This window comes from Pagrus major, chromosome 11 (assembly GCF_040436345.1).
Source record: "Pagrus major chromosome 11, Pma_NU_1.0".
NCBI classification, from domain to species: Eukaryota; Metazoa; Chordata; class Actinopteri; order Spariformes; family Sparidae; genus Pagrus; species Pagrus major.
This window is the reverse complement of record NC_133225.1, coordinates 17,354,184-17,368,876: the sequence shown is the minus strand read 5'-3', so window position 1 is coordinate 17,368,876 and position 14,693 is coordinate 17,354,184. Positions and strand designations below refer to the sequence as shown.

Below are 14,693 nucleotides of genomic sequence, written 5' to 3'. Positions count from 1 at the left end.
TTTTTTAGAAAAAGGGTCCTATGTTCCCCGGTCACATACAAAGCGGGGAACATAGGACCTGGGGAACATAGGACCCGGGGAACATAGGACCCGGGGAACATAGGACCCGGGGAACATAGGGATGATCCCCTTTTGGACTGCGGTTTTCTAAACAGAAGAGATCCATGTACATGCCTTTTGATTCTCTAATGCTTAAAAAATTAGTTGAACTAAAAGAACTGATCTCTCTGGATTCTCTTGAAGCAAATAAACGAATGCGCCAACAAAACTAAAGCACAAACAGTAGAGACCACTCTTACATCTGCGACAATGGCAGGAAAGGAGTCTCTACGTGGCAGTATATCCCTGTCACATCTGTTCTCTGCAGGAGTATTTCCGCTGTGACAGTGAAAGCATCTAGACTCTCCTGTGGCAGGTTTGGAAAGTTATAACAAGGCAAAGACATGTCCAGGAAAACATGTGTTGTCAGAGCGCGATTCGCACTGCGTTCCTAACATGAGTACCCATTGCTCGACCGAAATTGGGGCATGACGGATGAATAACACACTGTGGGCTGCTCTAACTGGAACCCTCACAGGAAGAGAACTTTGTCAATCTCATTTTCTTTATACAAACAGGTCATAGGTGACACTGGCTGTCAGCATTCCTCCCACAACACTTGCACCCGCCCATGTCACCACAACAAAAGCCCATTTGCACAATTGAGAGCATATCTTACACATGTTAACACCCCCACTTGCTCTCACATTGTTACTCTCCAAATATAAACTTTGCAAACTTATTCAACTTTATCTTTGTTGCAGGTTTTGTCATCAGGCCTGGAGGTCAACAGAGAACGCTGGACACAACTCAGATTGCTTTTAGTTACTCCTTTTATTCATCACGAAAACAAAGAATCAGGCAGTCATTAAATAAGTACAAAATCAATTGCCTTATTAATACCTGAACATGAATAAATTATTAAATTAACTTAATTAAATTAAAGAATTAACTAATCAAATACATTAATAAACTTTCTCAATTAAGTGATCAATAAACACAAACATTTTAATCTCTCATTCACTAACTTAAAGTTATTTTATTTGTCAATGTGATTAAATTAAGGTTTTCTCACCACTGGCATCTCTGAGGTCTCCATGCAGTGATGCCACCAAACACTGTCTGTGTGACAAAAGAGTGACACACCTGTTTCTGAGCCTACTTATCACCTCAGCCCTACCTCTCAGGCCTCAGGCCTCTATACCTGCATTAAGGAGTCTGACCTGATCCTGACGTCACCCTCTAGTGGGAAAGACATAAATTACTGCAAAATAAATTCAAACCATTACATAAACACAAATGCAGAATTTCTTTAGATTGCCTTAACAGTATGGTTAAGGCAAATGCCATATAGTCTGCCTCACAAGTGGATAGGGCAACAGTAGGTTGCTTTTTGGTTTTCCATGAAACGACAGGTCCATTTTCATTTAGATTTACACAATAACCAGTTGTACTACGTCTGTCAGTTACATCAGCCGCCCATTCTGCATCACTGTACACTTGTAGCCCTGGTTTCTCAGTGTCACATTTCCTATAACACAGTTCTTTATCCATCGTGTCTTTCAGATATTTCAGTACATGTTTTACAGTAGTCCATTTCTCTTCTGTTGGTTCAGTAAAGTACTGTGACAGTTTACTTACTACAAAACTTAGATCAGGTCAAATGCATGTAGTCAGGTAGAATAGGCTTCCTACAGCCTCTCTATATTTTCTGACATCATTCATTATTTCTGCATCATCACTGTAGCTAAATTTTTGTTCACAGGGTGTGGCTCTAGGTTTAAAGTCTTGCATGTTATACCTTTCAAGTATTTTCTCCACATATCTCTTTTGTGACATCTTTACACAGTCTTCACTCTGATCAAAGTCTATTCCAAGAAAGTTTTTCAGTTTTTCCAAGTCCTTCATCTTGAATCTTGCTGTGAGCATTTCCTTCACAACCTTCAGTGCTTTTTTACCACTGGCAGCAATGATTAAGTCATCAACCCATATTATTATGATCACTTTCTCATTTTCTGTTTCTCTTGTGTAAACACAATGATCAGCTGGGTTTTGCACAAACTGTTTTTCACTCAGATACTCGTGTAATATTCTGTTCCAGTTTCTGCCAGACTGCTTTAACCCATATAGTGATTTTTCAAGTTTATACACCAACCTTTCATCTGTGTCAGATTTCACCTCATAACCTTCTGGTTGTTCCAGGTAAATCTCACAATCTATCGGTGCATGTAGGTAGGCAGTTTTAACATCCATCTGATGTACTCAGTACAGGCCTTATAAGGTGGAAGTCCTACAAGACTAATCATTCTCTCCTAATAACACTTAATAAATATGGTCTGTTCTTAAAGCACTGTGTGTTCAAATAACAAGAAATTTAGTCTGTCTCAGAATATGTTTCCAATTCTAATGTGACTGTGTGGGTGTCAAACTATTAGCAAATTAGCTATTGGCATAGTAGTTCTTTCAGAATAAGACATTAATAAGTGCTTTGAACAGCCAATATTACATTCATATGCATGTTAATAAGCAACTTATTTAGTGTCACTGAAGAGTAAAACACTGTTTTAGTGCATCTGAGGTTACATTCAGAAGAGCAACTGGCTCGCCATTCAGACTGAAAGGAGTTTCACAGACCACAAGAGTTTGGTTGGCTTTGGATGGGTGCTGTATCAGCCAGTCTCTAAGTGGCAGAATATCCTTGTCACAGCTCCAGGAGTTCTGCTGCAGGAGTACTTCAGATACGACAGTGAGGGCATCTAGACTCTCCTGTGGCAGGTTGGGAAAGTTATTACAAGGCAAAGAAATGTCCAGGAAAACATGTTTTAATCATTGTACATTGAGAACACATTACTATGTTTCGTAAATCCTTCACAGCAAAAAAAAAACAAAACAAAACAAAAAAAATGTTCCAGGTGAGACATTTATATGGAGTGTGTAAGTACAACCTGCTAAAACACGTCATCACCAAGCTGAAAATACTTAACATATTTATTAAAGGTGCTATAATTAGTATATTTATATTAACAATGGAACACATCATGACAAACCAACAGAGAATTATCACCTGACTCAGCAGTTCACCTCAGCTCTATGATGCATTAAAGTGTCTTCCAGGTCCAAGCAACAGATAAACAATGTCACAGACGACCTGGTGAACATAGTGTAGCATTTAACAGCTAAAAGCCAGATATTTCACTCAGGAATTGGAAGAGACCAATAACAGTTAAAAGGAGAGTAAATATCCCGCTTATATTCATGAGGTGGCCAGAAAGCATGACTCCAAAGTTGCTCTATATCTGTTGGATGTGTAAATGGACAATGGTTTCTAACAAGTTTGTATCAACTTTATAAGGTGAAAAGACAGACAGCGTTGTGTTCACAGCCAAAAAAATAATTTAATGCCAGTTAGAGTCCCTGCCATTGATTGCATAAAGTGTGGACAGTCTGATGTTTGAAAAGTGAAGTGGAAGTGCCTTAAACCTGCATTCTTTCTAATAGCCAGCAGGGGTCCACTCCACTGGTTTAAAAAAGAAGTCTGATTGTCTGTAAGCTTATGACCCTATTTCTGACTTCATTCATTACCTCAGTAAACAGTTTCGTAATGAGTTTATGGTCTTAATCACTAGTTTCAAATCTTCTTCAACACAGCATGATGTTTATATTATAAATTATGGTCCCATTTAGAGTAAAATTGACAACAAATTTATGCATAAGGCGTGGCTACCTTGTGATTGACAAGTCGTCACCAAGGCGGTTCCTCAGGTTCTCAGTCAGATCCTATCAGAATATCCTCCCCAGATCAACCCCCTCGTCCAAATGTGGTCACTTCTGGCTTCAATGAAAAACAAGATGGCGACGCTCGTAATGCCAAACTCAATGCTTCAAAACAGTAGTCAACAAACCTGTGGTGACATCACTGTGGGCATCACACTTATTACCGGCATAGCTCTGTTAAAGTATATCATTTTAGATCATCCACATGTGTATCAATTCCTGTCGGACAGCTAAACAATGAACTGATGCTCACTATGAGTTCCATAAAGCTGAAGGGTGCTGTAGATTCAATTGATAATTTTCTGCAGGTTCCCCACAGTGTCACATTGTTTGTCACATTCTTATCCGATACATTGTTTTAATAAAAAAACATGCTGTAAATGTTACATTAGCAATTAGATGAGCAAATAGGGGTTCGATATCTTACTCAAGGATGCTTTGATGGGTCATATGCTGATGCTCAGCTGATCTGCTCAATTACACTGGCAACAGACAAGAGGATGCTCTGTAAAGCGCTGTTGTTTAAAGGCTGTGAGTCTCTGCCTCTCGTAGAGGTCTGAGGAGAACCTCTTTCCTGTAGGAGAAGTGGGTGAGTTTGACCCCGTGGTCCATACCTTTCCTGCGTTGCAGCAGGCGGTAAAGAGAGAGGGTGAACTTAGCCAGCGCCAGTGTGCAGGTGATCTCCACCACCAGCAGTGCGATGTAGAACATCATCTCAGATTTGCACTGCAGAAGTTTGTGCGTGTGCTGAAACTCAAATGAAGGTGATGGCTGCTCGATGGGACAGTAGGACAGAGGAGGCGTCGTTGTTTGGATGGTGGTTGGTTGGGTAGTGCCGAGGGTGGTGATTATGGCTGTTGTTGTTGTAAGTGTAGTTGTGGGGATACTTGTTGTGCTGGTGGTGGTGGTGGTGGTGGTGGTCGTGGGTGTTGTTATTCCTATTGTGGTTGTGGGCGCAGTTCTTTTGGTGGTTGTGGGTGAAGTTGTTGTTATAGTGGTGGTTGGTGCAGCTGTTGTTGGTGCAAGTGTTGTGATAGTGGTGGCTGGTACAGTCGTTGTTATAGTGGTCGTTGGTGCAGTTGTTGTTGGTGCAAGTGTTGTGATGTTGGTGGTTGGAGCAGTTGTTGTTTTAGTTGTGGTTGGCGCAGTCGTTGTTGGTGCAAGTGTTGTGATAGTGGTGGTTGGCGCAGTCGTTGTTGGTGCAAGTGTTGTGATAGTGGTGGTTGGTGCAGTTGTTGTTGGTGCAAGTGTTGTGATAGTGGTGGTTGGTGCAGTCGTTGTAATAGTGGTGGTTGGTGCAGTGGTTGTAATGGTGGTGGTTGGTGCTGTCGTTGTTATTGTGGTCGTGGTTGTGGGTGTGGTTGTTGGTAAAGAAGTGGTTGTTGGTATTCTTGTAGTTGGTAAAGTGGTTGTTGGTGTTGTGGTAGTAAGTATGGTGGTGGTTTGCAATGTGGTTGGAAGAGTCGTGGTGGGTGTGGTGGTTGCGGGAGGTGTAGTGGTGGTTGGCAAAGTGGTGGTCGGTGTTGTAGTTGTAAGGATGGTGGTTGTTGGTACTGTAGTTGGGAGTGTCGTGGATGTTGTTGTGGTGGTGGTTAAGAGAGTGGTCGTAGAGGGAAGGGTGGGGCAAATAAATTGATCCTCTGTTAATAATTTGATTTCCTGTCCTTTTAGATTTTCTGGATACTCACAGAACACTTGAGACACAATCTTGGCAGAGTTCACCTTCATCCAGAGGTGAAGATTTATCAGATTACAGTCACAGTTCCAGGGGTTATGATCCAGGTACAGTTTTTTGAGTTTTGCTAAAGGCTGAAAAATATCCTCAGGAAGCGTCTGGAGGTCGTTGTGAGCGAGCTTGAGTGTGGTCAGCGATTGTAGCTTTTCAAACACACCTGCATCCAGTGAATTTATCTTGTTGTACTGTAGATTCAGCTCTGTGAGCATCTCAAGGCCTTCAAAGTACTCAGCGTTCAAGGTGACAAAGTGGTTTTTAGACAGATCTACCTTCTTGAGTTTCTTCAGAGGGCTGAATATTCCATTAGGAAGAGTGCTGAGATTGTTCTGACTGAGGCTTAAGTCACCCAATTTAGGCAGTGCTCCAAAAAGCACTGGTGGTAGACTGGTCAGTTGATTCTTATGTAGGGTCAGTGTTTTAAGCACAGGGAAGTCAACGAAAAATCCTTGAGGTAAACCAGTCAGAAGATTACCATCCAGAAACAGCTTCGTTAGTTTGTCTTTATGTGAAAATAGATTAGGTGATAATTCTGTTATTTTGTTTCCCGCCAAGCCAATTTCCTTCAAGTTTGGCAAATTCTGAAATATGTCTTCAGGAATGGTGGTCAGCTGGTTCTCGTAAAGTCGTAGAGTCACCAGTTTGTTTAGGTTCGAGAACCAGTCAGTGGATACAGCAGAGAGATTGTTTTTAGCGAGATGAAGTAATGAAAGGTTCCCAAGATCGTCAAAGGTCCCGTCTTCAATCGATTCGATCTCATTTCCGTGTAAGTGGATCTCTGTAAGTCTTTTAAGGCCGTCAAACAAGCCTGTCTCCAGACTGCGGAGCTTGTTAGACTTTAGTATAATCTTATCCAGGTTGCTGAGGTCTTTAAAGACTCCCACTGGAATTGACGTTAACGAGGTGCCGGAGATCTCAACGGACTGGAGGTTTACCAAACCTTCAAAAGCTCCTGGCTCAATAGATGTCGTGATAGTGTTCAAGAATTCCACCTTTGTAAGTTGGGGATTTTCAACAAAGGCTCCTTTGGGGATTGTTTGAATCTGACTATGCAGAAAGTAGACCTCTGTCACACCTGGTCTCAGGACACGTGGGATTTCTATCACTTGCTTATCAAAAACATCTCTGGGGCACACTTGCCCCTTTTTACATTCTTTGACTTGAGTCAATGAAGACTCAAACAGCAAAGACAGAAAAAGAATGATGAATTCTCCTCTTGACATGCTTATTCACTGTTAAAAGAAAGAAAATGTGATAATGTATAACTTATGAAGTAAGTTGAGTAGATTGAATTGGGCATTGCATACAGTTTGGAAGGAAGTTAAATGCATGGCTTTTATGTCTTTCTAATGATAATTAGCCAACCACAAGTAACTACGAGTAACTAAGAGTAGTAACGTATCAATAACATCATATAAAGCTTTGCTATGTCAAAAATGCCCCCCAAAAACATTTGCCTACCTTGTTATTTCTTGTCCCTAAACAGGTTGTTACAGCAGCGAGGAGGCACAAACAAGCTACGTCTAATTTTATATCTGATGTATCGATGTTGGCCAGCAGGCTTGGAGTGTGTTGCATCCCATGTAAGGCGTGGTTAAACTCACTTCTGCAGCTTGAGATAAGAGCAAGAACTGAAATTATTTAATGTTTCAGCCTGTTACTGCACTGATCTGCAACATGGCTCTAAGATAACAAACCTGACTTTTTTTATTATTATTATTTATCATCACTGATGTTTTTACAGCACTCTGATTATTCTAAATTAAAGTAGTTTTAAGGACAATATCTTCTGTTAAAGCTGAATACACATGACTGAATGTTGATTTTAAAATTTGATGGATGATCACCACAAAGACATGTTTGGTATGTTACTGTATGTTCTTCACCTAGGACAAAAATGTAAACAACAGATGTTTTTTAAAAGCTTTAATATTTAGAATTCATACACATAATTTATATGTTAACATCCTTGATGGTACATAAACATTATGCCATTTTTTTTAAATATGCAGCTCTTCCCACATCTTTCAAACTCAAACTTTTATTATCCACCACTTTCATCCATTTCCTATGCTTCTATCTCTATCTGGTCTGTTGATTATGTTTTGTTTTTACTTCTTTACTAGATCATTGTTTTGTCAGGGAACCACTAAACATACATAACAATGTTTGCAACTTGTTTGTTTAGTCTGGTGTCTGTAATTGCTGGCAAAGCAAAGAGTGGAATGTTTGGCTATGAGCCAAAGGTTTCAAACATTATGACTTCTGTCCATTAGATGGCAGTCTTTTCCACTGTTTCTGATTGATTTAATAAAGAGGAAAGTAGGAATGGGTTAGATAAGTGACATGTTTACTCCATTACTCTGTGTTTATAAGAAAGAAGAAAGTTTAGCCTCACAATCAATAAAGATTACTGTGAATGCAACCCCAATAGTCTGGTACAGTATCATGTTGTGCCTCCTTCTGTTCATCATGACCCAATTTTAAATTTACTCAGTCTGGACTTGTTTTGTTTTTTGTGGCATTCCACAAATGGAACTGGCACAATCAACATAATCAGAAACTTAGTCTAATTAAAAATCCTGTCTGTTAACAATTTAGTGATCACAGTAGGATAATCATCATGTAAGGCATAGGCCACAACAGAAATAACACATCTTAATATTTTTGGATGTGTGGGTGCTTCTTTTTCCTTTTTTTTCCATCTGATGTACAAAACAGTCTGTCAGTGTGATGCAACTTCCTATTTTTATCAGTGAGTCTTTATTTGTGGGTACAGTACCTTTGAGAGGAGTTTACTCCCCCTTTACACGCCTGAGGATCACTTGTTTCAAGGAGACGAATGTAAGTGACACATTGTTCAGTAAATGATGAACACAACACAAGATTACTCCCACTAAAAGTAGTGCATTTATTATATTGTAGCATTTTGCATTGTAAGTGTGGAAACCATAGCATTTATATTTTACAGTGGAGTCAAGATTACGTTTGATTTTTCATGGATAGCCATTTTGCAAAACTCCTTAATGTATTGTTGTTAGCACAAAAAGCCATTGTCAAACTGCAACTATTAGTACTGAAAAATGAAAAAGTTTGAAGAAATACTGAATGCAGCCTTAATTTCCCTTGAAGACCTGTAGGGTACACACTACTGTAACCATTAACTAGTTGCTTATTAGCATGTATATATAAGTAGAATATTGGCTCATTATTGGTCATTTTAAAGGACTTATTAATGCCATATTCTGTATTACCACATTCTTGATATTATTGAGTTTGCCCTCAATAACCCCCTAATTGCTGCTTATTGATGGTTAGTAAGGAGGTTGTTGTATACAATTGAAATATGTTTTACTCAGTACAGGCCTTATAAGGTGGAAGTCTTACAAGACTAATCATTCTCTCCTAATAACGCTTAATAAATATGGTCTGTTCTTAAAACAGCGTGTGTCCAAATAGCAAGAAATTTAGTCTGTCTCAGAATATGTTCCCAATTCTAATGTGACTGTGTGGGTGTCAAACTATTATCAAATTAGTTACTGGGATAGTAGTTCTTTCAGAATAAGACATTAATAAGTGCTTTAAACAGTCAATATTACATTCATATGCATGTTAATAAGCAACTTATTCAACAAGTTAATGTTGAATATTTGTACCCTAATATAAGGTGTCACTGAAGAGTAAAACACTGTTTTAGTGCATCTGAAGTTACATTCACCAAAATGTCCAGGTTGCCTGTTTTTTCAGTTAGTACTTACGATGTCCGTTCTCTTTTTTACAGCACACATGAAAAGAATACTGGCTGGTAAATGTCATCATTTCAGTTTGAAAGTTGTCTGATCTAGTTGGTACATCTGAATGGAGCTAAAGTGGTTATTTCTGTTGCCGTTGAGGCTCTAAAATCAACTCTAAGCTCCACGTTTTCCGAGTGAACCACTGTAATCAGTGAGCAGTTTCCCTTGGCTTTAAAGTTCTTGGGGTTGCTGGGATGTCGGGTGGTCTACTCTACAGCACAGAGTTCTTATTTCTGCTGCCTATGTTTCCTCTGCCTCTCTTGTTCCTCTTCCAGCACAAACAGCTGATGACGACAGTGCTGATGATGACAGTGGACACTACTGCGATGAGGATGAGGATGATCGAAGTGTCATTAGAAACTGTTTCCTTCTCTCCTTGTCCACCACTGGTGACCTCCTCATACTCTGAGGTGGGGGTGGTCTTGACAGCAGGTGAGGAAGTGCTTCGTCTTGTCGGATGTGTGTTGGGTTTCCTCCTCTTCTCCGTTGAGGTCCAAACAGGTGCCTCAGTAGAGCTGAGAAGCGTCACATTTTCATCATTCAGCAGTGCAACTGGCTCGCCATTCAGACTGAAAGGAGTTTCACAGACCACAAGAGTTTGGTTGGCTTTGGATGGGTGCTGTATCAGCCAGTCTCTAAGTGGCAGAATATCCTTGTCACACCTCCAGGGGTTCTGCTGCAGGAGTACTTCAGATACGACAGTGAGGGCATCTAGACTCTCCTGTGGCAGGTTAGGAAAGGAGTTATTTCGCAGGTCTATCTGTCCCAGATTGCTCAGGCCCTGGAGAAAACCCAAAGGGAGGGATTTGATGAAGTTGTGCTCCAAGGAAATGTTGATCAGTCTGGGCAGACCTTGGAAAGTCCCAGCTTGAAGGGTTGTGAGCCGATTGGTGTGAAGTGATACCTCTCCCAGCTTCTCCAACCCATTAAAGGCCTTGGTGGACACGTGGCTGATCTGGTTGCGACTGAGCACCAGCAGACGCAACTGAGTCAAGTTCTTAAATGTGTCATCCTCCACACGACTCAGTTTGTTGTCATACAGCCACAAGTCCTGCAGGGCCATGGGTCCAAACACCCCTGGTCCCAGACTCTCCAGCTGGTTTTCATACAGGGAGATCTGGGAAAGAAGGGGGAGGTTTAAGAAGATCCCTTGCGGAAGAGATGTGAGCCTGTTGTTGGAGAGGAACAGCTTCTGGAGTTTCAAAGTATTAGAGAACAGGTCTTGGGGGAGATGAGTGATCAGATTGTCATGTAGGGATAGTTCCTCCAGGTTTCCAAGGTCATCAAAAATGCCAGTGGGGAGTTCCTGTATTGAGTTTTTGTTAAGTCGTAAGGTCTTCAGCTTAGAGAGACCCTTGAATGTGTCTTTAGATAGTTGACTGATATTGTTTGCGGAAAGCATTAAGTACTGCAGCTCAACAAGCGGGTAAAAAGTTTCCACAGGTACAGAGGTGAACAGATTCTTACTGAGGTCAAGGACTTTCAGATCTGCCAGCCGGGAAAACCAGTTAGGTCGGAGAACCAGAAGCCTATTGCTCTTCAGATTCAGACTCTCAAGCTTCTGAAGATTTTGGAATAACTCCTCAGGGAGATCTTGCAGTTCGGTGCCAGTAAACCCTAAGGCACCTATGTTCGTGGTGGAATCAAATGTGCCAAGGCGTACTTCCCGCAACACAGTGTCTTTAATCACAAAGATGCTGAGGGCATTAGAGAAATCAGCCAGGTCCTCTTGTTTTAGGAAGTAGATACTGCAGTCAGAGAAGTAGAGGGCGGTGGTAGATGAGGGCACAGTTGAGGGGAAGTCTGAGAGGCCACTGCAGAGGATTTTGGTTCCTTGACATTTACATCCATCCGGACACGCCCAAACCACAGCATTGAGAGAACAGAGAAGTAGGAGCACGTGAAGGGTCAGGGACAGATCCATTATTTCCCTTAAACAGAAGAAACAGCTATGTTACAGTCAAAGTTATGAATCTTATATCAGATTTACATAGAAGGTAATAGCATTGTGAACATGTTATGGTCAATACATATAAACATGTCATGGTTGAAGGGACGCTCCAATTTTACATGTCAAAGTCGCTTAAAGCTCCTGTTGGTAAAATGGTTGATTTTTGAGTCTCATTCCTAACGTGTCAATATTTGATGAGTTGGGAATGAGACTCAAAAATCGAATATTTTACCAACATTACATTATTATTATGTTATCGCTTGGCTGTGTAACAAATTGGCCCTCGGGGAAAATAAAGATTACCTTGACCTGGACTTTACTTGAGTAATTATAGGCTAGAAGGCTACACAAAAAGAAAGCCAGTGGTACAATTGAACATCTTTCAAACGACACGGTTTGTCTAAAAGCTGACTAACCATTGATCTCACCAAAACACCACCAATGTGAAATGAAACATAAATGTTTGTAGCTCTAAAAAGTAGTTTCTACTCAAATAAGAACTTATTGTTAGCTCTACATTACAATATCAAGGTCTACTTTTGCACATAAAGGGAATGAGTTAAAGCCGTCGGTAGCATTTTTGCGTTTGTTGTGTTTTTACCTCATTTGTGAGATTGAATGAACAACAGTTGTTAGATCTCAGGACACTTAACAATTTCTGGACATCCTCTCATTGAGAGAACAGCCACAAAAGGGATTCTCTGCATTTTAAAATCACCACCACAGTAAGGCTGTTGTACTGAAGGCAACCCTAATTAGTAACAGCCCCTACATGTTGCAGCCTCAGCATTCCTGTTTCAACCAAAAAGGAGACATTTCCATAAATTTATACTGTGTTGTACTTTGTTGCATGTGGCTCGGAGCTTTGCTCGTCAGCATTGTCAACAGAATTGGCTGGTGAATCACTCTGCCTAGTAGCTTTTTGCCATTAAAACCATGTCTGCAAGATTTGTGTTCAACAGCAATTTTAGAGCTCATTACGTTTGAAAAGTCTGCTGCAGAATTCTCATTAAATATACATGTGGTGTTTATTTGTTCATTTCTGTGTTGTGTATCAGTGTATCTTAACATGAATGTCTGCACATGTTTGAGGCTGTGGCGGAGGCTGTGCTCAGTGTTTGTAATGGCTCAGGAGGCTCCAAAGATGAAGCTGTGCCAGCATCATGACCTGTTTCTCCATACAAATCCATTTAAAGTTCTGCAACTTAAGGTTGGCAAGCATGAGTAGTTTCTCAGTGGCTGAGGTGGATTAGGGTGCAGAAAGAGTCTTCTCGAGGAAGTAACTTTCTAAAGAGACCAATATGAGCTCAGTTACAGAGGTACCAGATTGTTTCGGGTTTTTCTTTCTTTCTTTCTTTCTTTCTTTCTTTCTTTCTTTCTTTCTTTTCTGTCTGTCTTTTCTTTTTTCATTTTTCTCATGACAGATAGTGGGTCATAAAATACATCCTGGTTCACAGCTGTTCACATTTTTTTTTTCATTTTGTTCTCATGTCTGCTTTCATTTAAGCAGTTGGGTTGCTGGGTCCCTGCTGTGACAGGGAAAATAATGTTTTCATTGTTCGTAAAAAGTTGCTATTTTCAAACATCTTTATTCTTAACCCTAGCAGTACTCCCTACTTTTACGTCTATCAAGACACTTTGTAGTATTAGTTGTAACTTCCTTCTTATTGGTTCAAGTGAGGTTTAAAGGGGCAACATCCAGTGGTTGCATAACTATCACCACTTCCTCTTTTTTTTTTTTTTGCTGTGAAAGGTCAGAGTTCATGTTTAAGTCAGGCATTTGTGTCCGATTACACATCCATAAGAAAACTAATCCTATATCCGTTAAGTAATGTGATATCTGAAGGCCCCCTATCCCCTTCCTTTGTATGTGTCACTATGGAAAACATTTAAAAAAACACTGTCAGGAAGCTGTCACTGTTACTGTCTCTTGACACAAAATCAGCGAGAACTGTGCAGCCTATGTGCCTGTCGTGACTCCTCAAAAGTATGAATTTAATAAGTTTCCTCTTCGAACAAAACCTGACAGCTAGACCATGTTTCCTCTCTGGTATATATTATAAAATCCCAGTCCAACCAAAACCACCGTCTGCTCTCGAACGGGACAGTGTAATGGCAAAGGCATTTCCAGTTCACCATTAATTGCTTTGATTTTTTTTCCCCTTTGCCATAGCTGAAGGATCAGCACTTTGTCGGTCATGAAAAGACTGAACCAGCAGAGCGGGTGCCAGAGACCAGTAGTCAAGCCACAGAGGTTAATCTATCTGTTATATAAAAGGGTTTGATTACCACTCAAGCTGTCAAAAAAACCCCACATTTTTGGACAGAACATTTCACTTATTAACTAAATAAATTAAGTGCAAATTAAGAATCCTACAGGCAGTATTATAGTTTACACATGAATACAGACTTTTCAACAAAATCAAGGGTTGAATATTGCACAGAGGGTTGTATCTTTTAAAGTAGAAGTATCATATATTACACAAACTTGCTTAGCTTTTGTAGATCTATCATTATCTTTATCTTATTTCAGTTCTGATTAATTTCACCATGAAACCCTCATGCCACATTATCCCTGTCAAGTATGTTGCAACTAAACAGCAATCGGCACTCTGTTAAGCTTTTGCAGAACTTACCTCCCGGAGTGCTGGACGATTGAATGAGTGACTTTGGGTGGTTATCTTTTATGTACGTCCCCCCTTCCTCCTTAGCTTCACGGATCCTCTGATGAAAGTTTCCAGCACCGTCTGAACTCTCACACCATCACATTTTCCTGCTCTTCGTCATCACTCGATTTCCCCTCACCACTCTTGTTTTTTTTCTGTTTTTGCCCTGAGCTCATGAAATCTGTAGGTCCTTTTGCTGAGGCTTCACTGCCACTGTTCAGCGTCCCGGCCGTCCCCCTGCCCCCTCTGTTCCTCTCACACACTCACGCTCACATTTTTTGCTAAACGTGGTGGTGGGGGGATCACCCACCAAGGCCCCACCCTCTGCTGATCTGTGTTTAGATGAGTGACTTTGCTTGTTTGAAAGCATGTAAAATGATGTGTGATCATCTTAGGGGATCCCAATGTTTTTTTAGTAATGTAACTACATGTTTTAGTTCCAGAAAAAAACAGATATGTTTGTGTTGGAGGTTAGGGCTGGACGGACAGTGAGAATTTGGTTTGGCGAAAGACAATGGAGTTGGTTTTGTGTTTTTGTTTGTGACACTGTTTTTTGTGTGTGTGCATTCTTGTTTGGGTGTGCAAATTTAAGTAACAGCTGCACTAATCTTTGGTATGACGTCCGTGGTATGTTTGTGAACTGCTGGTTTGGGCACTTGGCAATCGTGGGTGTTCACACTGTATCCCACTGTTGGGGGATTACAGATTGCAAAATGATCCAAAAAACAACCAAACAA

The 14,693-nt window shown here is 40.5% G+C and overlaps 2 protein-coding genes across 2 annotated transcripts; both read right to left on the bottom strand.

Annotated features, from left to right (window-relative positions):
- Positions 1–2,845: 2,845 nt before the first annotated feature.
- LOC141005428 (uncharacterized) lies at positions 2,846–7,046 on the bottom strand. The gene is made up of 2 exons (XM_073477282.1): positions 7,007–7,046; positions 2,846–6,777 (listed from the first exon to the last, which is right to left on the bottom strand). Exon 2 carries the CDS (start codon positions 6,766–6,768, stop codon positions 4,336–4,338), a length of 2,433 nt encoding a protein of 810 aa, XP_073333383.1. The 5' UTR covers positions 6,769–6,777; positions 7,007–7,046; the 3' UTR covers positions 2,846–4,335.
- Positions 7,047–8,436: 1,390 nt separating this feature from the next.
- lrrc15 (leucine rich repeat containing 15) lies at positions 8,437–14,204 on the bottom strand. The gene is made up of 2 exons (XM_073477016.1): positions 13,927–14,204; positions 8,437–11,270 (listed from the first exon to the last, which is right to left on the bottom strand). Exon 2 carries the CDS (start codon positions 11,261–11,263, stop codon positions 9,551–9,553), a length of 1,713 nt encoding a protein of 570 aa, XP_073333117.1. The 5' UTR covers positions 11,264–11,270; positions 13,927–14,204; the 3' UTR covers positions 8,437–9,550.
- Positions 14,205–14,693: the final 489 nt, after the last annotated feature.

Bases quoted from the DNA above. Each gene is read 5' to 3' on its own strand.
- LOC141005428 (XM_073477282.1), bottom strand. From the start codon at position 6,768: ATGTCAAGAGGAGAATTCATCATTCTTTTTCTGTCTTTGCTGTTTGAG.
- lrrc15 (XM_073477016.1), bottom strand. From the start codon at position 11,263: ATGGATCTGTCCCTGACCCTTCACGTGCTCCTACTTCTCTGTTCTCTC.